At 57.0% G+C, this 25,475-nt stretch overlaps 1 protein-coding gene across 1 annotated transcript in view; it reads left to right on the forward strand.

Moving 5' to 3' along the window:
* The window catches only part of NIBAN2 (niban apoptosis regulator 2), a 51,281-nt gene that overhangs the window by 20,820 nt on the left and 4,986 nt on the right, over window positions 1-25,475 (forward strand). Inside the window, exons 2-8 of the mRNA XM_055324417.1 lie at window positions 10,840-10,970; window positions 16,185-16,313; window positions 17,964-18,069; window positions 19,166-19,333; window positions 23,838-23,953; window positions 24,393-24,497; window positions 24,583-24,745. Of these exons, the coding sequence (XP_055180392.1) occupies window positions 10,840-10,970; window positions 16,185-16,313; window positions 17,964-18,069; window positions 19,166-19,333; window positions 23,838-23,953; window positions 24,393-24,497; window positions 24,583-24,745 (918 nt within the window). The remainder of the gene's footprint in view (window positions 1-10,839; window positions 10,971-16,184; window positions 16,314-17,963; window positions 18,070-19,165; window positions 19,334-23,837; window positions 23,954-24,392; window positions 24,498-24,582; window positions 24,746-25,475) is intronic.

Here is a 25,475-nt window from a genome sequence, read left to right on the forward strand (position 1 = left end):
CCCTGCTCTCACAAGGGGTTGGGCCACAGGATTGTGGGACCTTGTGTTGCCCCTTCCCCATTCTCCAGACTTAGTTTTCCTGTCTGTCCACTGGAGAGCTTGGACTTCATCTCAGAGAGCCCTCCCTGGGTGCAGTGACCTGTTGTAAGCATACGTCCCCTAACGAGGGGACGCTCCAGGGCAGGGGTTGTACGGGTGCCAAAGGTTAAGGTAACAACTGTATATCTTTACACTGCTCAGCCAGCCCTTTGACTATTAACAATCAAAGCCAGCATCTCCTGAGGACCCCTCGTCACCAGTGAGGTGGTGGAACTTTGGGGCGGGGGGGGGGGGGGGAGTCCTGTATTGTGCCCATTTTACCAGTGAAGAAACTAAGGCCAGAGAGGCTATCCTGAGCTCAGGGTTTGCTTCTTGCTTCAAGCTTGGCCCCAGAACACACTTTTCTCTCCAAGAGCCAGTGCCACACTGGGCAACAAAGTGCCCCATCTGAGCTGGGCAGCGGCCAGGCAGGTAGGGGAACATCCTGGCAGAGATGACACGTTTCCGAGCTCTTTCTCTGTTTTACCACACTTCTAGTTGTGGGGATAGAGCAGCTGACCCTCTCTTACCTGTGTGACGTTGGACAAGTCACTTCATCTCTCTGAGGCTCATCTATATAAAGTGGGTTTAAGAATAAGTCTGGGTGAGGGTTTGGGATGCTTGGGTGGCTCAGCGGGCGTGATCCTGGGTCCAGGGATGAGTCCCTCATGGGGCTCCCTGCAGGAAACCTGCCTCTCCCTCTGTCTATGTTTCTGCCTCTGTGTATCTCTCATGAATGAATAAATAAAATCTTAAAAAAAAAAAAGAAGTCCGGGTGAGGTTTCAATGAAATGATGGTGATTGTTAACATATATGGCAGCTGCCTCTGTGCCTGGTGGCCAGTGAAGTGCTGCAGGCATTAGCTCAGGCCTTAATTGTTATTATAATTATGCACAAATGGGCACTGCAGGAGATGTTTGGGGGCGGCCTTGAAAGCTGGCTAAGACTTCAAACTGTAGCATCATCCAGGGGGAAGGGCTCCTGCTTGGGGGCACAGAGCAGGTGAATGTGTGGAGGTGGAGGTCTGAGGTAGGTAGGAGATGGCTAGGGTGGGCTCTGGGAAGGGAAGTGGGGCTCAGAACCTGGCGGGTCCTGGATCCCATTCAGTGTAGTGTCTGTGGGCCGCGGTGTGCCAGACCCCGTGGCAGGTGCTGAGACTGTGGTGATGGGAAGCCTCCAGCTTCCCTGGGTGTCAGAGGCCAGCCAGAGCCTCCCTGAAGCACTTTGCATGACTATGTTTCCATGGCACTGGGAGCCTGGGTTCCAGCCCCGGCTTGGATTCAGGCTCCTCCACCTGACAGCTGGCTGACCTTGGACGAGTCCTTGGGCCTCACAGTCTCTTGTTCCTCAGTGGGGGTGATACCCATGCCCACCTCCTGGGGCTGTTGCCAGGGCTCGGTGTCAAATGCAGTAGAGCCCCTACAGAGTAAGCCTGGGTGTCAGCAGCCAGCACTGTGCCCTTCCATCCGTGAGGCTTTCCTCCCTCCTCTGTCCACTGGGGTAATAACAGACCTCCCTCCCTGGGCCGTTTTGATCACCCACACGAAGTCCCCTGCGCAGGGCTGGCACACCATCAGGTGGTTGGTGTGATCGGGCCTTGGCATGCTGCAGACTGCTGTATTTATGGGGAGAGATTTTCCTTCCTAATAACTGGCCCCAGGGGAGGGGTGACCAGCAGAGGGTCCGTCCCTTCAGGGCACCTGAGGCCGCCAGGGAGGGGACCTCGTGGGTGGCAGTCACCTTCCCGAGGAAGAAGGACGGCCTTGTGCATATCCTCCCATTCCTGGGACCTGGCATGGCCCCTGGGCTGGACATAAGCCTCCCTTTCTGTGGTGAGGAATCTCTGGGGTGTGTGTGGGGAGCTTTATTGCTCAGTGAGGGTGGCTCTGTGTCGGGGGTGGCCCTGGCTCCAGATCGCTGCCTCTGGCTTCTCAGCCTGAGCTTCCTACTATGTGCCAGGCCCTGTCCCAGATGTGGTGGATACTGCCTGGGGAGTCCGACAGGGAATAGGCCTTTGCCCACTGAGAGTCAGTGGGGGCACCCACTGAGCTAGGGGCACCCTGGAGGAAGGAGCGTGCAGTGGGGGGCTGAGCAGGAGGTAGGGATGTTCCTGACCTGGAGAGCAGCCTGCGCAGGACCCTGTGGCAGGGAAAAGCATGCAGGAGCCTGGGGGCATTCTGAGGAGTTTAGTCTTTGTCCCAAAGGCAGTGGGAGCGATGGAAGGCTGTTGAGCAGAGGAGGTTCAGGGAGAGAGTTGTAACAAAAAGATCCCTGTGGCTCTTGTAGGTGAAGGATCCGAAGGAGCCAGGAGTGGAAGTGGGTAGAGAATTGGAGGCAGGGCAGACAGGATGGGAATGGCTTGGTTGGGGGACCAGTGGGACAGTGACCAGTGGCATGGTCAAGGCTTAGCTGTACCTTTTTTTTTTTTTTTTTAAGATTTTATTTATTTCTCCATGAGAGACACACAGAGAGAGAGAGAGAGGCAGAGACATAGGCAGAGGGAGAAGCAGGATCCCCGCAGGGAGCCCGATGTTGGGCTCAATCCTGGGACTCCAGGATCATGCCCTGAGCTGAAGGCAGACACTTAACCACTGAGCCACCCAGGCATCCCTCGGCTGTACCTCCTGACTGGCCCCTGGTCACTAGGAAGTCCACCTCACTCTGAAGGCCTTCCACTGGGGCATGGGGCATGGGTGGGGTGGGAGTCCTCTCAGGCCCAGAAGTGAGGTCCCAGGGCCCTGCCGCTCCTGGTGCTCTGAGCAAACTCCTTCGAGGGTTATTTGTGGGGTTGCCTTGGTAAGCCCCTTGCCCTCTCTGGGTGCTGTCTCCCTTCTGAACAAGGACTGCCTGGTTGCTCAGAGGGAACACTTAGCTGACTTAACCCCCTCTTGGCTTTCACTCTGCAGGGTTCTGGCTGCTAGTTCAAGCTCTTCTCATGGGTGGTTGGGCAGTCCCCCTCCTCTGCCGGCCAGTGGAGCCTGTCATTACCCCCTCTTCCTGACTTCCTCCCCTGATTACAGGTCCTGAGCAGGAGCCGTGTCAGCCTTTCTAGCAGTGGCCACCCACAGGGCCAGCATGGCCTGGCACCCCTGCTCCCAGAGGCTGGCAGGTGGAGGGAAGGTAGATTTGTCCAAACTTTGGTTCTGTGGTAGACTCAGGCTGTTCTAGGTTCCTGGCATCGATAAGTTGTGTGTCTCCAGAGAAGTCACTTAACCCCTCTGAGTCTCAGTGTCTTCCTCTGTAAAGTAGGGACAACACATGAAATAACACGTGTAAACGTGGAGCACCACGCTGGGCGTAGAGGAGGTGCTGAACACTGGGCTGTTGCCGGGATGTGTTCATAGTGATAGTAGGGTGGCCAAGTAGAAGGGCCCCGGGCTGGGCACTGGGGGCCTGGCATGCTGACCCAGCTCTGTTGGGATATGCCGTGTGACCCCAGGAGAGTGTTGCCACCTCTCTGGCCTGCAAACTTTCCCCACTCTCCTAGGTGGATTGTGGGGATGGCGGTCGTTTGGACGATCGTGTGACGCAGGGCAAACTTGAGTCCCTGGCTGCCTCCTACTTCCCCACCTCGGGCCTTCACCTCTCTCCTGCTCTGGGAACCAGGTAGGTAGGTTCCAAGCCTGCCCTGCCCTACAGGATGCTGCCTGCCTGGTTTCACTCGGCAGATCTCTTTCAGCTCTGAAACTGGGCCGGGTCTCATGGGTGAGGTGTGTCCCTGGGGCCCGCTGGAGGGACCGGATGAGCCCGGAACAGGCCTGGCACCTTGCCCGCAGCATGGGCCGCACTGGGGCTGGGCCCAGCGTGAAGCCCCTGTGGCTGCACGAGGCTGCCACCATCTCGGCCAGAGATTGCCCCCTTTGTCCTGGGGTCCCCGTGGTCAGTGTGGAAGGGGTCCCGGGCCTGGACTCGGATCCTGCCTCTGCTGCTCCCCCAGCTGGAGAAGGACTTGGCAGGGATCCTGGTTCTCCTTGTCTGAAATGTGCCACCAGTACAGACACCACCTGCCCCAGGGTCCAGGTGACCCCTGGCGGGTTGATCTCGGTGAGACACGCGGTGGGCATTGGGAGGCCATAGGAAGGCCTTCGAGGCTCTCTGGGGCGCCCCTGTGTTCCTTTCTCTCATCCTCAGCTCCTCGAGCCGCTTCTCCTATCTGAGCCTCAGGTTTGTCACCTGCATGATGGGCAGGGGTTCCAGCCCCCCAGAGTCTGCAGGGGACTCCAGGCTACCCCGGGGCCTCCCACATTCTCGCCCAGCCCCCAGTTTCTGAGCGCAGGAAGCAGCGTGACCCTTACTGTTGTCAGTTTGGAAAATCAGAGATTAAAGTGCTTCCGGATGCCTTGGCTACCGTTGCTGCTGGTCCTGGGGCTGGGCCAGGCCAGGGTGTTTCAAGGGCCTCTCCCTGAATTACAGGAACCTGAACAAGCGGCACGTTATAGGAGCCCCCGTTAGCAACATGCCGCCTCTGCCAGGATGAAGCGCTTTGTGCCCGTTAGCTCGTTGATCTTGATCTTCTTGTAACCTGGGTGATAAGGCAGATACTGTTGTGCCAGTTCACAGAGGGGAGACCGAGGCTCAGAGAGAGGAAGTGCCTTGGCCAAGGCCACACAACTAGTCGGTGGCAGACTCAGGACTTGAACTCTGAGGCTGTGTGCTCAGTCGAGATGGTGCCTTGTACACAGGTAGTGTGATGCTGAGTCCTGCCTCCGCCTCCCTGACTTCCCTCCCCATCCTTCTGTCCAGCCTGAGGGGCCTGTGGTCAGCTCCGACTCAGAGATGACTCACCAGCAGCTCAGAGGATGCTGAGGCCAGCATCCTGGTCTGCTTCTGGGGCCAGGGCAACCCTGGTTAGATCATCTTTGAGATTTTAGATCAGCTGAGCCAACAGAGACCCACCCACCCATTTTATAGGTAAGAAAAGTAAGGCCCAGAGAAGATGGACAGGTAAGGATCCAGTAGGTGTAAGGGTCCCAGCTCTGACCAGATGGGGGCTGGAGACCCCAGGCTTCAGTCCTTGCTCTGACAGGTCTCAGCTATGTGACCTTGGGAAAGTCATTTTGCCTCTCTGAACCTCAGTTTCTTCATCTGTAAAATGGGGATAGTAAAGTGTGTTTTGCCTGCCTCTTGGGACCAGGCAAAGACCCCAAAAGAAATTTTCTTTCTTTTTTTTTTTTTTTAAGATTTTATTTATTTATTCATAGAGACACACACAGAGGCAGAGACACAGGCAGAGGGAGAAGCAGGCTCCATGCAGGGAGCCCGACGTGGGACTCAATCCTGGGTCTCCAGGATCACACCCCAGGCTGCAGGTGGCGCTAAACTGCTGCGCCATGGGGGCTCCCCCCCAAAAGAAATTTTAAGGCAGGGCTTTGAAAACTATATTGTGGTGGCATGTGGGAGGATGTTGGATGAGGAGGCTTTATGGGGTGGGGACTTTGTTCAGGCTTTCCCCTACTGGGCTGTGCATCTCTGAGTAGGTTGCCAGGTCTCCCTGAGCCTCAGATTCCTTATCTGTAAAGTGGGGATAACAGTCTCTGTTAGGGTTCAGTGGACTATTGAACATGTGTGCACGCGTGCATGCATTTCACCCTGGCCCCCAAGTCCTGAGCCAGATGGAGCCTGCTGCCCTCATACTGCAGATGTGATCTGGAGATGGAGGTCTCAGGGAGGGGGCAGTGGCTCCCTGAGGTCCCAGAGCACAGTGGTGTCTGGATGCAGAATGGGACACTCAGGTCCACTCCCAGAATTCTTGGGCTGCCTTCTTGGGCTAAAGAGGGACCCCACAGGTGGATGCTTCCTGTGACAGCTCCATGGAGGTGCTCAGTGGGTTTCTGTTGACCGATGAGTGAAGTGACTTTTCTTGAGTCATTAATCTTTCCAAGTGTTGGCTTATATACCTGTAAAGTTGAGGGTTTTGTTCAGCTCCGGGGCCATTTGAAGAATCTGAGTGTGTGCACGGGGCCCTGAGTCCGAGTGGGGTGAGCTTACCGCCTAACTCTGCAGGATATGCTGGCGGAGGCTGAGGATGATGTCGGGGAGCCTCTCCGTGGTCAGGTGGGAAGCGGGGTTGCACGTTCCTTGCACGCACCTGGCCTGGCTTTCCCGCCCCCTTACTTTTTTGCCTGAGCTCCTCCTTTGTCCAGCAGGCTGTCCTGTCTGGCCTGTCAGCTGAAGACATACCTATCACTTTCATTATTATTTTGTGATTCTTGTCCTGGTTCTTTAAAAAAAAAACAAAAAACAAAAAACAAAAACCTTCCCTGGATTTTTTCAAGCTGTAAAAATTATACCTGTTAATAAAAATTTCAGTCTCTTGTCGTTGTTTTGATGAGCTGAGCACTACTGTGATTAATAGTGACATCATAGGAACATTTAGGGAAGTCCTGAGCCAAGCACTTCCTGAGCTGTCCTGTCACAGGGCCCATCCTACGGCACTTGCCTATGCCAGGCCCACCATCCCGGGGTTTGCAGTCAATCCTCAGACGGATCTGAGCGTCCCTTCCTTCCTGCCTCAAGGCTCTGAGAGGGCTGGGTGGCTTGTCAGTCCCTGCCCTGTGGCATCTCCTACAGCAGTGCCCAAGGCTGAGTCGGTCGGTGCAGGAGGGAGGGCAGATAAGATGTGGAAGGTGGGTGAGGCCGGCACATGCTCTCAGATGGCTCTGTGCCAGCATCTCTGTACCTTCCCTGGGTCGGCCCTCCCTCTGGGGATGGAGCCACAGTGTCTGTCTGTCCTTGGTGGGAGGGATGTCCTGTAAGGCCCTGTGGACTGTGGTCAGAGCCAGATGTAGGAGGGAGTCAGCAGTCTGTGGATTGAACCCCAACTGCCTCTGGATTTGTGACCTCCGGGGAGCCTCTGCTACCCTGCGGCTCAGAGTGCCCTTTGGAGTGGTGAGCCTTTGTCTCGGTGGCCCTAAATCCATGGCATGTGGTGTCTTCAGAAGCCGTGGAATGAGGGGTAAGAGCTGGTATGGGCAGGAGAGGAGAGGGCACCTGTGCCCCGCCCCCCCCCCCCCCCCCCCCCCCCCCGGGGCCTGGAGACCATCCACACATCCAGGCGGGGACGCTGCAGTGGGGACTTGAACTGTAAAATCCCTGGGCAGCTTCAGGGAGACAGCCTCCTCCTGGGGTGCCAGGGAAGGGATAAAAGTGGGTGCTGAGCAATGCTTACAGGAAGGCTCAGCAGGCAGGAGCATCCAAGGTGGCCAGGGCCTGGGGATCCTGTTCAGGGCTCCTCCCCCATGAGCCCTTTATCCCAGGAGGGGACTGGACTCCCTTCCCCAGCCTGCCTCTCAGAGTTCTTCCCAGCCCCAAATCCTAGACCCCCTATGGCTCCTGAGTCCTCATCCTCTGTCTTCTGTGCCACTTCCTTTGTACCAAGCACAAGGCAGTTCCTTCCAAGCTGTTTTAGGACATCCCTCAAGAATGTGCTCAGCGCTACCCTTGCGGAGAAGCCATCCCTTGGCCCTACCCCCCTCACCCCCCTGCCTGGTCTTCCCTTTCTAGCCCTCCTTTGGCCAGACTTGGCCCTGGGTGCACCCAGTTTCCTGGTACTGCTTGGGGACTCTCTCTAGTCCTTGATCCCTTGGGGAATGATGTCCTCCCCTCCCCCGGCCCAGCGGCTTCCCCAGTCCTGTGGGGCCTGGCGCAGAGTGCGCACTTGGTGACTGGCAAGTGGACACCCCCTTTGCCCAGCACCTGCCTGTGCCAGCCCGCACGGGGGAGCTGGGGGATCTAGTGGTGAGCAGAAGGATGCCGGGCCCATCCTCCCTGGTTTGCACTCAATCCTTAGATACTGGCATCTCGATGCATTGGGCTCCTGCATTGGGAGAGCAAGTTTGGGTCGTGAGAGACCCTACTGTGACTGTTTGGAATTTCAGGTAGCAAAGGATTTATCTGAATTACCTATCCAGATCTATATAGTTCTCATGCCTGGTGAAGTGGGGGCCAGGGCAGCTGCTGTCTGTTTGGGGGTGCAAGGTGCCTTGGGCCACTTCCTCTTTTCCTCTTTCATTTTCTGTCCGTTTCAGCCCGTCCCCTCTCGCCTCTCCACTCCCTGCCTGGTGACTCCCCCGCAAGTCCCCATGCCCTCCACCCCTGGACTCTGGTCCCTCAGTCTCACTTGGAAAACTTGTCCGCATCCCCGTAGGAGGGCTACGGTGAATTTTCTCCTTGCCCCCATCCCCACCTGGCCCTTCTCCGCCCAGATACTTCAATCCTATCAGCTTCATCTTTGCCTTGTGGCTCCTTCTGGGTCACCTTGTTCTGGCTTTCACTTCCTCAGCCTTCCCAGCTTCCTCTCCAACCTATAGCTCACCTCCTGCCCCGGGGCCTTGACACACCTGATGGGATGATGGGATGCAGCTTTGCCCTTCCTGTCCTCCCCAGTCTGGCCTTAGGACCTTCTAACTTCTAAACTTAGCCACCTCCTGCTTAGGTGCAATATCTGGGTTTTGCTGAGAGCATGCTGTGGGTTAGGCAGACCTGGGTTCGAATTCTGACACAGGATAGCAGCTTCCTCCTGGGCCTGGCTTCCCAAGGGTCAGGACAGATTCTGGACCTTCTGGAAATATTGCTCTGAGGCGCTGAGTGTAGCAGGGGCGGGTCAGACCTCCCAGAGCTGTGGCTGTAGGATCCTCGGGATCCTGCTTGCTGGAAGAGTTCCCATTGGGTGTCTGGCTGCTTGGGGCAGAGTCGGGACAAAGCCCTGGGCTGAAGCTGCCTGGCCTGGTGGCTGAGACCCTGGCTCTCCAGTCCTGGTCTGTGAGCCTCCTCATCCCTAAAATGGGAAAACAGTAGCAGTGACTCCCTGAGGCCTTCATGAAGATTCTGTGGGATCCTGCATGCAGAACTTGCCCACCCACCAGCTCAGGTTAACGCTCAACAAGTGGTGGCTATGCTGATAGTGAAGCTGCTGTGATTTATTACTATTATTGTTACCTGATCCCATTTTCTCTATTTGGCTCCAATTCATTATCCCTTCTTGCCTGTTCCCCCCACTCCTCCCAATCTTGCCTCATCATTTTTCAAAAACAATTCCCGTGGTCTTTGAGAGCGTTCTGGTTGTTTATGGTTTTTAAAAAATAGGCATTCAAAGCAAATTCCTCATTTGTTACCCCCTTCGTCTCCCTGGATTGGAATCTGGACAGCCGTGACCTCATTCCAGGAAAGGGGACCGCAGGCAGGGTCTGCAGAGAGGGGTCCTTGGGCCAAGCTCTTCCAAAGAGAGAGTAGAGGGATCGAGCCTGCCTGAGACCCCGGGTGGGGAGGTGGCACATTCTTTCAGCCCTCTTCCCTGGCCACCAGCTCCTAGCTGGGCCCCAGGACTGCATCTGAGCTCCACTACCCATTGGCTCCATGACCTTGTGCCAGTGACTGAACCTCTCTGGGTCTCAGCTCTTCTTCTGGGTCTTCTCAGAAATGGGAATAACACCAGCCCTACCTGACAGGGCTCTTGAGAGGATTAGATGAAATGCTGTCCTAGCTGGGTGCTCTTGGCAAGCAGAGACTAGCTGTAGGAGGGATGGTGTCCCTTCTTTGAGAAAGGCCCAGAGCTTCAAACCTGGAATCCAGGACTGTGAGAGGTGGCAGGGCCTGTCTGCCATCAAGTCCAATGTTCTTAGCATTCAGGGAACTGAGGCCCAGAGAGGGGAGCCACATGGTGTGCCAGCACAGCTGTCGGTTCTCTAGCAGTAGCTTCTCAGGACCAGGAAATCTCTCCCAAAGAGAGGGCCTCCTTGTCATGGGTCTCCACCCTCCCTGGGCTTCAGTTTCTTCACCTGTAATAGGGATGCCCAGGCAGTGCCAGGACTGAGTGTCTGACATGTGCTGGGCGAGCTCTGGAGGCCACCATAGTCACCTTCTCTGTTCAGAAACTGCTTTAGCAGCAGAGAGAAGCAAATGGCCAATGGAAGCAAAAAAGTGGTTAACTTGGTAGATGAGTTGATTTTAGAATGTTTATTTTTTTGATTGTGGAAGGGCTCGTGGTTGTAAAATAATTCAAATGCCTATAAAAGTGAATAAAGCAGAAAATACAGTTCACTGGGCCGGTCCCATTGCCACACCCAGGGGTCCCGCCCGGAACAGGTGGGAGCGCTGCCTTCCCGGACCTTTTCCGCCGTCTCCAAGCATAAATAACTTATAGGCGCAAACAGTAATTTTAAATGAAGTGATATGCAACACGTGATTCTGGAACTGACTTTTCTTTATGCGGCTGAGTGTGGTCACCGTCCCTCTGGTGGCACCTGCAGGCACCCCCCCACCCCCGCCGTCCCAGGGGCACTGGTATGGCCTGAATCGGGCTCCATGCACGCACACCTGGCTCAGTTCTGCCACTTGCCTGGGTGAATCCGTGCACCTGCTCTTCTGCCAGCCGTTCCGTGGGTAATTCCTAGACGAGCGAAGGCGTCACATGTGTCCTTAAAATTGTTTGCGCAGGCGCGGGTCACCCCCCGAAGGGCCTTCTCGATTTCCGGCACCCACGGCTCGGCTCTGAGTGGCCGTGCCTGTTCCTCCACGCCCTGAGCGGTCCGACGGGGCAAGATGGACTCTCGGGAGGCCCAGCGTCTTGTCACCTGCCCGTTTTCCTGTCCGGGTTCACGCGCCGCTCTGGCCAGACGCCATGCAGGTGAAGGCGCGGAGCTCGTGCACACGGTTTTAGGAGCAGGAATTCGGAGCTTGGCCGTGGCCCCTGCCCGGGGCAGGGCTGCCGCTGGCAGGTAACCGTGACAACGATCTCACAGCCCGGCTGTTCTTCCCTTTCAGAGAAAACCGGGAAGATCCTGACGGAGTTCCTCCGCTTTTATGAGGACCAGTATGGCGTGGCCCTCTTCAACAGCGTGCGCCACGAGATCGAGGGCACGGGGGCGCCGCAGTCGCAGCTGCTCTGGCGCAAGGTGAGAGGTGCTGAGCGGGGTTCAGGGCGGGCTCTGACACGGCCTGGCCCAGCAGCTTCACATCCCTGGGCCTCAGTTTACCATTGTGGCCTTGACGGTCTCTAGGGACCCCACCTAGCTTCTGAACTGGCAGGTAGCCTGGTGGCCTTGTCCAGACCCCTTCATTCGCCCTGGGGGACTCCCTGCCAGTTCAACCCCTCCATGGGTAGAGCCAGGGCTCTGGAATCATCTTGACAGGCCTGGGTTCAAGCCCAGCTGCTCCTTATTTATTTATTTATTTTTTAAGATTTTGTTTATTTATTTGAGGGAGAACGTATGAGCTGGGAGAGGGGCAGTGGGAGAGGGAGAAGCAGACTCCCCGCTGAGCAGGGAGCCTGACGTGGGGTTCAACCTCAGGACCCTGAGATCACCACCTGAGCCGAAATCAAGAGTTGGATACTTAACCAACTGAATCACTCACGCGCCATCGGCTGCTCCTCTTAGAGGCCTTGTGCCGGTGAGCAAATCACCCCACCTCATGGAGTCTCAGTTTACTCATCTGTGAAATGGGATAAGAATACCTGTATAGAGTGGTTGTGAGGATTAAAAAATCAGTCAGTGGGTGCCTGGAGCAGGGAAGGCGCAGGTGAGCCCTGGCTGATACTGTCAGCATCATCAGCCTTGTCATTATCCTGTTATTAGCAGGATGGTGTTTGTCCAGTAAATATTTGTCGAGTGAAAAAAAAATATTTGTTGAGTGAGGGACTGGAAGCTGTGTAGTCTCCAGCCCACGGGTCAGCATGGGCTGAAGGAGGCAAACAGAGCCTCCTGGGAAGGAACACCTCCTAGTGTTGCCTGGCCTCTGTGTGGGGCCGGGGGTGGGACTGGTGGGGAGGAGGTGAGGGAATGTTGGAACACAGGCTGGGCTGTGAGTGTCGAGCTGGAAGCCAGCAGTCCCAGGCCTGAGCCTGGCGGGTGAGAAGCCAGCCCTACTCCTCTGGGGCTGGGACAGGGGGGTCCGAGTCAGTCCAGGGAAGTCCAGGATATTCCCTTTTGGTGATCTTCACCTTCTTCCCCCTGGAACGCCAGGGGATGGCAGAGGGAAGGGCGACAGGGAGGAAGGGTGCCCGCCTCACCTCTTCTGCAGGCGGCCTGGCTATGAGGTGGCCTTGTAGCAGCTGACAGGCTACTTACTCCTAGTTGGTGGCCCCCTCAGAGTGCCTGCTAGCTTCCCCCTGGGGAACTGGACTGGCTCAGCCGATTCCTCTGTGGGTGGGCTCCACACCGGGTCGGTCAGGCCACCCCAGTGCCGGGACTTGGGTCCTGAGCAGCTGATTTCTATGCTTGGTGAGCTCCAAAGCTGCCCTCGCTCACCTTGCCACACCTCCCCGCGTTGTCCTGTTGGCCTCCTCTGGGCTGCCTGGGTCAGCCTGTGTGCCGGCTTCAGGGGCCCGAGACAGAACCACAGAGGGATGGAGGCTGGACCGCTGTGCCCCAGTGGGAGAGAACACAGGGACCGGGCCCGGGGCCTCCTGGTAGCTGCTGGCTTGGGCTGAGTCAGTCCTCAGGCCTCTGTTCCCCCACCTGACAAGTGGGGACTCCTGCAGAGGGCTGTGGAGATGGCTCCACGAGAGAATGAGGGGAGCAGGTGGGGCGACTAAGGGGTGCAAGTCCCGTCCTGCCGGGTCACCTGTAGCCTGTGGCATCCTCTTCCCGAGCCTCCATTTCTCTGTGTGTAACTGATGCTCAGAATGGCCACGATGGGCCTGAAGAATGAGAGCAGCGTGGGGACGGGGGTCGGGGTGTGTGTGTGTAGATGGGATGCCAATTATGCGGAAGGGGACCCAGATTGTACAGAAGGGGAGCGATATGGGCCTTGCTGAGGTGGCAGAGCAGAGCGGCCTCAGAAGGCCCCAGACTGGGAGGGTTGGGGTGGTTTCCTCCCTGCCCCCACCCTCCCCCAAACCCGAGTGGCGGGAAATGTATCCGTTCACCGGGAGACCAGAGGAGCAGGCGCTGGCTCCCTTGACCAGGCTTCTTTCAGGATGTGTTACCCTTTGGTGTCTTCTCAGTGGGAGGGACAGCTGGAGGCATCAGCTCTTGGGGGGGACCCTGAAAAAGACGGGCAGGACCCCGAAAAAAGGCGCACACACTGAGCCAGGGCAGGTGCAGGGCCTCACTGCCCTTGCTGGTCCCATACACACTGGGGAGATGGACAGTAAACCATCACAGGATGAACTTAGTGCCATCAAGGAGATGACTGAGTGAACTCAGACTGGGGTGGGGGGGTCTGGCCTCGCCTGGGGACCCATCAGGGCTTCCTGGAAGAAGGGCCATCTCCACCGAGGACCTGCCGCCAGGAGGAGAGAACATGAGACTGAGGGAGCCGCATGTAGAACGGGGCCTTTCAGGGGCTCCCATGGATGGTGGAGGCAGGACACAAGTCAGGTGCCAGATTCCTGCCTGGGGTGGAAGACAGGCTGGGGCTGTATGCCAGAGCCTCTGAGCATCTCGTGATGCTTTGCATTTGGGCCCAGAAAAGGTGGTCTGGTCCCTTGGTGTCATGCCCCCTCTCCACCCTGTGAAAGCGGAGGGCTGAGATGGTGCCCGGAGGTGTGGCCTGGGCTGGGTGTCTGGGTGGTGCCCACTCGGGTAGCGTCACAGGCACCCCCCAGGTCCCAGTTACCCAGGAGGGAGTGGCGATACCTGACAGCACGAGGCATGAGAGTCCCTCTGCATGAGAGACGTCTAGTGATGCCTTTAACACCCATTGTAGGAAAACTCGAAGTTGCCACCTCAATAAGGGAGTAAAATGAAATCACCTGTAATCCCTGAAAAGCAAGGATTTTTGGTCCCATTTTGCTACTCAGGAAACTGGCCATTGTGATAAATCATGATAATATGATAATAGAAATAACGATGTTAATTGTCATCCTAATAACATCATTTGTTTTTATTGGAAATAATAGAATCAATAATCCAATAACAATAGTAATAGTAAAAAGCCAGAAATCATGATTAAAAATAGTAGTTGTTCCGTGTGGGCACTGCACATCCAGCTGGCACAGCATCGCTCTCAGGGGCCATACTTATGTCCATACCTGCGACGTGGCTCAGAGAGATGGAGCCGCTAGTCCGGGCTCCCGCGGCGGGGGCGGGGGCGCTGGGGTGTGTGCTCTAACCGATCGCCACCCGCCACCCGCCACCGCCGAAGGCTCCCAGTGCAGCAGCATTGCCTGAGCTGTCAGGTTCCGTTTCATTTCCTGTAGGCCTTCCAATGGAAACATGACTCTGCCATTTGAAAGTCTTAAAAATAAAACCTAAACCCACAAGCAACCGCCCATTATGGGCTGCCCTAGGATCTGGGGGTGGGTTGGGGGCGCTGCTGGGAAGGCCTGCTTGGGGCTTTCCGCTGCCCCTGAGGTGGGGCTCCTGCCCAAAGCAGGGGGTAGGACCAGACCAGAGGCCTGGGGGAGCGAGCGTCTTACCAGGGTGTCAGGGGAGCTCTCTGCTTTTTCTTTCCAGAAAAGATGGGGATTTCAGAGCTGGGTTTGAGAAGAGGCCCCTGTCTAAAGATAGCCCACCGAGCATAGCTCTGTGACTTGGGCAAGACCCACGGTGTGTGTGTGTGTGTGTGGGGGGCGCATTTTCCTTTCCTGTAAATATTTTTATCTCTGGGTAGGAAGCCGTCCCGGGGTCCTATTGTTTGAGTACAATGGGCCCTCATTTTCCAAGAGTGTTTTGGCATTTCCCTTCGAAGAGTAGGGAGGTTGTTGGGGCGAAGCGGCCCCTGTGAAGACACAAGGTCTGGGGGGCGGGCAGCTTGGGACCAAGGCTCACAGCTGCAGGGGGCAGACCCTGAAGCTGAGCAGGGAAGCTGGGAAGGGTTAGAGACTCTTTTTTTTTTTTAAGATTTTATTTATTTATTTATTTATTCATTCATTCATTCATTCATTCATTCATTCATTCATTCATTCATTCATTCATGAGAGACACAGAGAGAGAGAGGCAGAGACACAGGCAGAGGGAGAAGCAGGCTCCATGCAGGGAGCCCCATGTGGGATTCAATCCCGGGTCTCCAGGATCACGCCCTGGGCTGAAGGTGGCGCTAAACCGCTGAGCCACCGGGGCTGCCCAGACACTCTTAATAATAATACTTTCTCCCGTTATTATGTGGGATACATGTTTATTTCTGCAAAAGGCCTCATTTTTATTGTGGAACAGATAGGAGGTGTTGCAACTCTACCCATTCAGGAGTAAGCCTACCCACTGTGGCCTCTGTATCTCCTTTCCTGAAACTTCCCCGTGCGGGTGTGCTCAGGAAACACGCTCTCAAGGGTGGCCACCCCTCCTCCTCCCCAAATAAGTCAGTCTGTGGAGCTGGGAGACCGACACAGACTGAGGAGTCCTCACAGCACTCACGGAGGCTCCTGCGTATTGTGAGTGAGCAGACAGCATGCCCGGTGCGCGTGGTCCTTGCACGTGGCCTCTCACGGAATCTTCGGGATACCTGGGTGTGGTCAGTGCTCACCCTGTCCTCATGTTACAGATGAGGACACTGAGGCCCAGAGAGGTGATGTGACAGGTCCAAAGTCACACTGAGTGGAGTCAAGGCTCGGGCTTTGCTGGAAGGTCTGCGTGTCTCTGCTGTCCACACTGGTCATCAGTCTGCCAGGCTGCTGGTCAAACACTGAACCCTCCGAACTAAGGTCCCCTCCGACCCCACACAAATTTGCAGAGTTCATCTTATTAGCCATCATCAGAGCCAGGGAGGCTCTCCAGAACCACCTCGGCCAAGTTTTTGTTACCCTGAGGGTGACAGAGGCCTAGAGCAGGAGAGAGACTTTCCCAGGCCCAGGGGCCTTCACCGCACTGGCCTGATGGCGGCCACGACAGCAGCCTGCCGGGGGGCCCCAGAGATCCGCCCCAAAGCAAGGGTGCCCTCTGGGGCCAGGACAGAGGGGGAGTGGCCTCTTGGTCTGGGCTGGGCCCTGAGTGCTGGTGCTTGGGTGCGAGTCCTGGCATCACTGTGGCTCTGCTGGCCCTTGGGAAAAAGGCCCTGTGCCCTGAGCCTCACTCCTTATCCACCATATGGTTAAGATGCGGCCCTGCCTCAGAGGGGGACTTAGGGTGATCAGGACAGGGGGATGTGCTCAACAGCCCCCCCTTCTTGGGGGCCCCCATTGCCTGGCTGGGCTGTGGGTGAGCTGGACCTCACACCCACCCCACCCTCAGGTGCCGCTGGATGAGCGCATCATCTTCTCCGGGAACCTCTTCCAGTACCAGGAGGACAACAAGAAGTGGCGGAACCGCTTCAGTCTCGTGCCTCACAACTACGGGCTGGTGCTGTACGAGAACAAAGTGGTGAGCCACCGCACACCCCCCTCTTCCCCACCTCGGTCGGTCCGTCTCCTGCTCTGCTCCTTCTGCACAGCCCCCGCCCCCAACCTGTTCCCCTCTAAACAGCATGTGATTTGTCCAGGGGCCCAGCTCTGGAGGTCACCTTTCACTTTGCCTCCCCCTGGAAGCAGCTCGCCACTAGCCCCCTACCTACCTCCAGTCTATCCTGGGCCTCCAGTCCCTGGGCCCCCCCCAGCTCCCACCCCAGCCTTCTTCCTGGCTGGGCTTCCTGCAGCTCCCTGACCCCTCCCATCCTTGCTCATCAACAGTCACAACCAACTGCTGACACAGGAGTCTGACCTTTCCCTTCTCCCACTACGGGGGGGGGGGGGGGGGGGGGCGGTCCCATCTTCATCTTTTTCCTTCCTGATTCCTCTGCCCCCTGGCATCCCCCTGCTGCCAAGTGGGTAGATGTCCTGCCAGTTGTTCCTAATATTTGTCTTGGGCCCTCCCTGCTGTCCCGGTTGAGCCACAGATCCAATTTCCTCTACCAAACATTTTTCCAAAATAGCAAAGCACAGACCTGAGTGCCCTGTATTCAAGAAAAATCAATGTTAAAGAAATATAACAGTGTGGAGGGCAGCCTGGTTGCCCCTGGCAATGGTTCTCAAAATGATAGCACACATCAGAATCCCCTGGAAGGCATATGAAATGGGTTGCTGGGCCTACCCAGCTTGATCTAGGCCTGAGCAGGGCTGATAATTTGCATTTCTAACAAATTCTCAGATGATGTTGATGGTACTAATGACTGGGGACCCGCTGCCAATCCGTTGCCCTGCGGGTCCTGAGCTGTTCTGAAGAAATGTGTTGGGTAGTGACACCTAGTGGCCAGGTGCAGCATGGCAGCCCTGCTGTATGAGCTACTATGTTAGAACCACTTTCTCCACACTCTGGTGTATGAAAGACGTGTCCAGGCCTAAATCTCCTCCAAAGGGGACTTGTGTGGAGCTCAGAACCTAGGAATTTTCTGGGCAGTTCAGGGTAATGGTCATAGACTCTGGACCCCAGAGGCGCACAGACCAGTTTCATGTCTTGGGTTGGCTGTGTACCAGCTGTGAACTTGTGGCTAGCAATGGTACTCACCTCTGGGCTTATGAGAATTTTGTGGAAGGAAGCATGCAGTGCCCTTCGCACGGTGTCTGGTGTGTAATAAACACGCAGTTAGTGGTGGCTGCTGCTAAGAGGGGCAGTGATGCTGGTAATGCTTACTGCGTCTGGCTGTGAGGCCCTGACCTCATCATGTTATATGGATCATCTGGCCACGCAGTCCTTACACAGCCCCGTGGGGCAGGAGCTGTCATTGCCCTGGTTTTACAGATGAGGAAACTAAAGCATAGGATGTGAAGGAGTTTAATGTCTGCATTGCACAGACAGTGCTCAGTGGAGCTGCGATTTGAGTTCAAAGCTGCGACCCAGGTCACTACACCAGATGGTCTGCAATCACCATGTGGGGTGGGCTCCTCCTCCTCTTCCCTCGCTTCCTCCTCCCCTTCCCTCCTGCTCCCTGCGTCAGGCAGACAACACCCAGAGGGCACTGGGGCCAGAGTTGGAGATGGGGCTTAAGCTTGGCCCTGCTGTAACCCCCAGGGACCATCTCTCTTGTCCCTTTCTCAGGCCTACGAGCGGCAGGTCCCACCCCGGGCTATCATCAACAGTGCAGGCTACAAGATCCTCACCTCCGTGGATCAGTACCTGGAGCTCGTTAGCAACTCCTTACCAGGTAAATGACTCCCACCCCCCGCCCCATCCCAGGTCAAAGTGCCCTGCTTCGGCCCAGGATGTAGCCAAGCGCTCCAAGCTCACATTTGCAGAGAGTGGCCAGGCCTCAAAGGGCAGCATGTGCCATTAGAGGGGGAGCCGAGAGGCAGTTTACCTGAGGCTGCCCAGTGAACGGGACCGGACCGGTGTTGGCTCCCACCTGCGTGCCCACTTCCTGAGCCTTACAGTCACAGCTGTGCAGTGGGGTTCTGCTCTTTGCCCTTCCTGCCTCCCTGAGGCCTTGTGAGATGCCGGGAGAAAGTGAGCAAGATGTCCCTGCTTTGTAAACTGCGGAGTCAACACTGCATTTGTGGGGAGTTTTTCTAGGTGTCCTGTTTCTACCCCATGCTGTTGGGGACTCCCAGAAGCAGCCTTGAGGGAGCACATCTGCCTCCCAGATGATCCCAGGGAAACCAGGTGGCAGGGGGAGAGAGAGGCTGATCTGGGGGGCAGCCTGTGCCCTTAGATGGGGCTCCGGAGCAACGTGCCCGGGGGTTGAGAGCTCAGCTAGACCCCAGCATTTCCAGATTCCAGCCCAGACTCTGGCTTTGCTTTTGTTGTGTCTTCTCAGTAGCTTGGCACCAACGGGTCTGACCTTGGGGTGTTGTGTAGGCCCTGTGAGGTGCTGTGTGCACCCATGCCCCACATGGGATGTAGAGCCAGGGCTTGAAGAAGAACTGCCATTGTATTATTAACAGTGGCGCGGTTCCTGCCCAGGACCCCTTATCTCACAGGATCTCGAATATCCCTGCGGACAAAATAGAGAAAAATCTCCTTTTATGTATTTTTGTCCCCCACCCCTGAGACCGACCTCCCTCTTGGACATTTAAGCCACGCATTGGCCTCTGCAGCCGAAATTTGAAGGGAAATCCAAGAAGGTCACACTCAGCCTTTGAGTCTCTGGGCTCTGACCCTGTGATGCTTGTGCTTCAGGCGTGCAGTTTAGAGCCCTGCCAGCTCTGAGAAATGGGTCCAAACAGATGCCAGGGGATTCTGAGGTCCCTTAAGGGGGGCTCTGGGGGATATAGTGAAAAAGAAGTGTGCTGCTGTCTCTGCAGGGATCACCTCCAAGTCGGGCAGCACCCCCATCCTCAAGTGCCCGACGCAGTTCCCGCTCATCCTCTGGCACCCTTCTGCACGGCACTACTACTTCTGCATGATGACAGAAACCGAGCAGGACAAGTGGCAGGCAGTCCTGCAGGACTGCATCCGGCACTGCAACAATGGTGAGGGGCGCTCCGAGCTCAGTGAGGGGCAGGGGGCTGGCCTGGGTCGTGTGCCGACTGGCGACACCTGCTGGCTGAGTGCGGTGTGGCAACCCTGCTCTATGAGTGCTTCTAAATTTCAGACTGAGGTTTGCAGGAAGCTGCGATGAGGTTGCCATTTGACTTTCATCCTTGAAGGAAACAGTTCTGTGGTACTTGAAAAAATTTGGGAATTATTCTCAGAGGGGTAGGGTTGTTGAGCCCTTGGACCCTGGGGTATAGGATGATGATCCTGATTCTGCCCCTTTATAGAACCATGACTTCAGGAGACCAGCTTACCTCTTGGAGCCTTTATAAAGTAAAGTAATAATCTCTCCTGAGTCTTAGGGTGTAGGATTCACAGTGTTTAATTTTTTAAAAAAAGATTTTATTTTTAAGCAATATCTGTACCTCATGTGGGTCTCAAATCACAACCCCAAGATTAAGAGTTGCACAATCCACTGACTGAGGCTGCCCTGCGACCTTTTTTTTTTTTCTTTAAGATTTTATTTATTTATTTGAGAGACAGAGAAATCATGAGTTGGGGTAGAGGCAGAGGGAGAGGGAGATGGAGAAGCAGACTCCATGCTGGCCCAGGAGTCTGACGTGGGGCTCAGTCCCAGGACCCTGAGATCATGACCTGAGCTGAAGGCCAACTCAATCAACTGAGCCAGTCGGCGCTCCATGACTTCTTTTATTATATCATTTTTCACTTTACCCCTGACTTGCAGGGCAGCCTGGGAGTTCATGTCCTTCTGCACGGCCTCAGTGTTCTCTTCTGTAAAGTTATGAGGTCTCTTTCTGCTCACTCATTCATTCAATGGACATTTTTAGTGTCTGGGCATGGAGGATGCAGCCAGGGAGCTAGACCCGGGTCCTGCCCTGTGCTGCCGGCAGCTGGGTGGGGGAGGCAGATGTTAAGCCGGAGGAGCAGCTGTGTGGGGTGCCAGGTGTGGTGGGGGAGGGGCACCCGATGTGCTGAGGGGCACTGGGGCCTGGTCAGGAGGGCCCTGCAGGGCTCTATGGAGTTTGATCAAAAAGGGGGACTGTGAGGCACTGAGGGTCTTTCTGTCCTCGGGGAAGGAGCCAGTGCTGGAACCTGAACGTCCTTCCTGGTCACCTGGCCTGGGGCAGGCAAGAGAAGGAGGCCACCATCCCCAGCCTCCCTGCCTGGCATGCCTCTGGTGGGGGTGGGGGTGGCGTGGCAGTGGGTGGACACGTGGGCGCCCACGCCCGGAGGCTGGGCTGCCTGGTGACTCGGCTCGCCCCACCCATCCTCTGTCTGCAGAGCAGGCTCTGGTCTGGAGTGTGTCAGGTGGGAGGAAGCGAGTCTTCCATCAGGCCAACCCCTGTCACCTGGGCCGGGCCCTGCCACCCACAAAAGGCCTCCTGTTCCCAGATCCCCTGGGGCCATGGGGCCAGGGCTGGGCGGAGGCCATCTGAGCTCTGGCTGCCTGGCCTGGGCGTCCGCCGCCCCCGCCTCCCCCCGGCCCCAGCCTGGCCCAGCTCTGGCCTCTCCAGGTTTCCAGGGCTGGTGGCTAACCTGGCAGGGCCACCCCAGGCCGGGCTGGGAGGTGACAGGCTGGAGCTCTGTGGGATTGCCAGGAGGGATGAGAGAACCAGTTTGGGGAATGCTCTTGGCCCCGTGCCTGGCACAGCTGGGAGCGCACCTGGAAGGCCAAGGGGGGCCCTGTGGGTGGGTGTGGGTGCTGTGAGTGGGGGGTTGGGCGAGGTGGAGAGAGCAGGGGCCGCCTGCGGCTGGTTCTGGAGGGGCCTTCCCTCTACCCTGAGGACTGTGGGAAAGTTCTCTGCTTCCTCTAGCTTGGAGGCTGGGCCTGGAATTGCTCACTCCAGGGGCTGCCAGGAAGCGGGGGTGGGGGGGTGGGGAGGTGGGGAAGGAGGCCAAGCTGGGGGGACGCCAGCCCGTTCCAAGGCCCCCCTTACATCCTGCATTCCTGGAGCAGCTGGGGGTGGCAAGAGGCAGCTGGGGCACTGAGCTGAGCCCTCGGGGTGGGCCTGGGCTGCAGAGGTCAGGGCCTCTTCCTGTCTGCCTGCCATCCCCCTTAGCCTTGTGCTTGGGGCTGAGGAATGCAGTTTCCTTTCTGGGTCTGACCCTGAGGACCCCACAGGCAGGAAGTCTCCAGGTCTGGCTGGAGGCAGCTGGTCCTGTGCTGGAGCCCTGGTGCTGCCATTCCCTCACTCTGTGTCCTTGAGCCAGTCACTTAGCATCTCTGAGTCTGTTTCCTCTATCAGGAAGGTGGGACTGAGAACAGCCACCCCTCAGGGGCTGTCTGAGGATGAGATGAGGGAGTACGTTCGCAGTCTCAGCCCAGGCCTGGTCCTTTGGTCTGTGTGGGCCATTGCCACGGACTGGGTGGCTTAGACAGCTGTGGAGGCTGGAAGTCCCAGATCAAGATCTCAGTAGGTTAACTTTCTCCTGAGGCTGCTCTCCTTGACTTGCACAGGGCTGCCTTCTCCCTGTGTCTTTGCACGGTGGCCCCTATATGTGCACGTTCTGCATCCACATTCCTTCTTTTTTATTTTTTTTAAAGATTTTATTTATTCATTCATGAGACACAGCAAGAGAGGCAGAGACATAGGCAGAGGGAGATGCAGAATCCTTGCAGGGAGCCCAATGCGGGACTTGATCCCAGGACCTGGGTGGGATCAGGCTCTGAGCCTCCGAAGGCAGACACTCAACCGCTGAGCCACCCAGGTGTCCCCAGCGGCCCAGCGTGCAGAATAGAGATGTCCTGGGACCTGTGGCTGCATGCCTGGCTGGCGAGAGACCCCTGGGACATCGCAGCCTCCTTCCTACTGCCCCCACCCAACATCTCACCCCCCTGCCCTGCCAGCACCCCTGGCTTGTCTCCAGAATGTAAATGCCCACAGGTGAGCTAGGTGGCATGTAATGCCAGGCCACATTTTCTAGGCAAAACCTGGTCTCTGGGAGGACATGCTCCTCCTTCCTCCCCTGGCCCCATGGGCAGCACCCACTCCAGGGGCTCTGTAGGCCCCCCAGCTGGAGCACCCCTGCTTGGCTCCAGTCCCACCTGCCCGATCTCAGTGTCTGAGTCTCCTCCTGCCCCTGGCCTGGCCCGGGAGCTGGCGCTGCGGGGATGTGGCTGGGCCCAGTCCCACCGCCCAGCCCCCTCCGGCACTGACAGGCGGTGACTCCTGCGGTCAGCCCAGCCGGATGTGAGGGGGTCCTCCCCATGCCCAGAGGGGCTTTTTCTCTGCAGGAGTGACTCAGCCTGTAGTCACTGCCGTGGGAGCTGGGGTTTTGGAGGCACTGACTGCTGTTTCCCCTTCCTTGGCTCCGGAGACAACAGCGGTTGGGGGCATGTGGCCAGGGTGGCCGCCCGCTGCCAGGCTCCGAGCGCTTAACCCTGTTCTTCCTCGAGTCAGATTTTGCAACTTCCTGCCGCTTGCCGCCCAGCAGCCGTTCTGGGAGGGACCGTGCCTTGTTCCCTGAGGCACCTCGCCGCCCCCAGCACGGGGCAGGTGGGCACACTCGGGGCCACCACCAGCACCACCGGTAACGCGACTTTGGGACTGGTGTCTTCTAGTTGGACCGGGACACCGTGGCAGATGAGGCCGGCCCAGGGCACCGCATCACTGCGGTTCTAGTGAAGTGCGATGCAGCGCTGGGCTGGGGCCCGCCCTGGGGCCCCTGTAGGACCAGTGCACAGTCCGTCCCCACGCTGGAGCGTCACAGTGCATGTAGGGGCCAGGCCGGGTCACTGTCCCACTGTTCAGAAGAGGAAACTGAGGCCCTTAGAATTCAGTGATCTGGAGCAAGACTTGGCAAGCTACAGTGCACGGCCCAGAATTTGGCCCATTGCCTGTTTTTGTAAATCAAAATCTGTTTTGATTTACAAAACAGCCTGTTTTACTGGCTTGCTGGTTTCCAGATCGTGGCTTCTTCCATGCTGCAGTGGCAGAGCTGCGTCCTTACGTCCTTACAACAGAGATAACCTTGTCTGCAAAGCTGAGAATATTTACTGGCTGGCCCTTTGTGGGGGAAAGTTTGCAGGCCCTGGTGCAGGCAGTAAGGGGAGGGAGCTGCACTGGAATGAGGACCCTGGGTCCCTCCGGCACCCTCCCAGCTGTGCCAGCTACCTCTCTTGGTGGGGCAGGGTGACCTCTGTCCCAGCTCTGTCATTCACTGCCCTGGGACCCCCCCCCAGCCTGTGGCCTGACCTTACAGCTTGCCCATTGATCTGTAAAGTTGGGTTGGAGGATAGTCTTGGGTGGTTGGGAAGATTTCAGAAGATAAGGAGCATACAGAGGAGATTGGTGGAGGGTTATTACCACGGTCACCACACACTCTGCTGTCATCGTGGGTATGGGGGCACTGGGGTTGCAGGTGGGGGTGTGAATGTGTCTGCACCCTTGGGGGGGTGGCTTTGGGCAGTCACTTGATCTTGGTAAAGGCCATTGAGCTATCCTGCTGACCTCCTCTCTCCCTCCCTCTCCTGAGCAGGCATCCCTGAGGCCTCCAAGGTAGAGGGCCCTGCATTCACGGATGCCATTCGCATGTACCGCCAGTCGAAGGAGCTGTATGGCACCTGGGAGATGCTGTGTGGGAACGAGGTGCAGGTGAGGCCAAGAGGGCTGGCAAGGAGACAAGATCATTTTGAGCAGGTGGAGTTACTCAATCGTTTACCAAGCACCTATCCTGACACAGGTGCTGGGGTGCTTCTATGAATAAGAGAGACGCGGCCTTGGCCCTTACTCTCTATCCAGCAAGAGAAACAGACGTTTGGCAAATAAACACACGTACTTCTATGTGCAAGTGAGGGGGGAGAGGGTGTGGTGTTCTGGACAGGGAGGCAGCATGTGCAAAGCCCCTGGGGTGGGTGAGGGGGGAGATCCTTGATTCTGAGGATCCTGTAGGTCCCTTGAGCAGGTAAGGTGGGGCAGCGGAGACATGGAGCCAGGCCAAGCCTATAGGAGGTGGGCCTTGAGTGGAATGCAAAGAGGAATCTGCCAGCTGGCTATGCTCTAACCCTGCCCTGGCTATGCCTCCCGGTCCTAGATCCTGAGCAACCTGGTGATGGAGGAGCTGGGTCCTGAGCTGAAGTCAGAGCTCGCCCCACGGCTGAAGGGCAAGCCACAGGAGCGACAGAGGCAGTGGATCCAGGTGGGTGGGTGCGGGCACGGGGCTGGGGGTCCTATGGCTGCCTGGAGCCCTCGCTCAGATTCTGACACTGTGGCACTGCCCACAGATCTCGGACGCCGTGTACCGCATGGTGTACGAGCAGGCCAAGGCACGCTTTGAGGCTGTGCTGGCCAAGCTGCAGCTGGCCCGGCCAGCCATGGAGGCGACCATCCGCACAGACATGGACCAGATCATCACCTCCAAGGAGCACCTGGCCAGCAAGATCCGAGGTAGGCAGGTCACCTGGGGCTTCAGGAGCCAGGGCTTGCCTCCCTTCTGTGCCGACCTGCAACTTTTCACACTGGTGACTCCATTCATTGGTCATTTTTAAAAGTGAAAGCAAATCTGAGCCATTGGTTCTCCCAAGCCCTGGGAGTTTTGTGGCTATTTCTGTGAACCCCAACCTTGAGGGTGTCAATCTTGTCATGGCAGTTCGAGCCTCTTGCTCAGTTTTGGTCAGTCTTGGGCTTGACTGTGGGTTTGCATCGTGTGATTCCCTCTGGTCACGTCTCACTCTTTGGGGTCAGTGTGTGTGCCTTCCTGTTCTCGGCCCTGTGCCCTTGGCCCTCCCTGCGCCGTGGCCGCGGGTAGCTTCTGGGAAGGTGAGTGCCTGAGGCCCCTTCTCTTCTCACCGTGTTCATTTGAGCTGCGTAGAACATGGAGAGCTGACAGTATCTTATCAGACAGCCAACTTTAGCTAGGCAGAGGAGAGGGAGGGACCCCAAAACACCTCCAGGGCGCAGAGGCCTTGTTCCGAGGGTCCTGGAGCTGGTTGTGCCCATGGGCAAGAGGCCTCGTTCATGGCTGCGTGAAGCCAGGCACGCGGGTCCAGAGCAGGGGCTGGCTCGGTGTGTGCTGAACCCCGAGACTCACCAAATCTACCAAAGCGTGTTTCGTTGCATTAAACATAGCAGCAAGACTCCTAGAGACGGGTTCCTTTCCACCTTGAGTGAAGCAGAA

The sequence above is a fragment of the Nyctereutes procyonoides genome, unplaced genomic scaffold, assembly GCF_905146905.1.
Source record: "Nyctereutes procyonoides isolate TBG_1078 unplaced genomic scaffold, NYPRO_anot_genome, whole genome shotgun sequence".
Classification (NCBI taxonomy): Eukaryota; Metazoa; Chordata; class Mammalia; order Carnivora; family Canidae; genus Nyctereutes; species Nyctereutes procyonoides.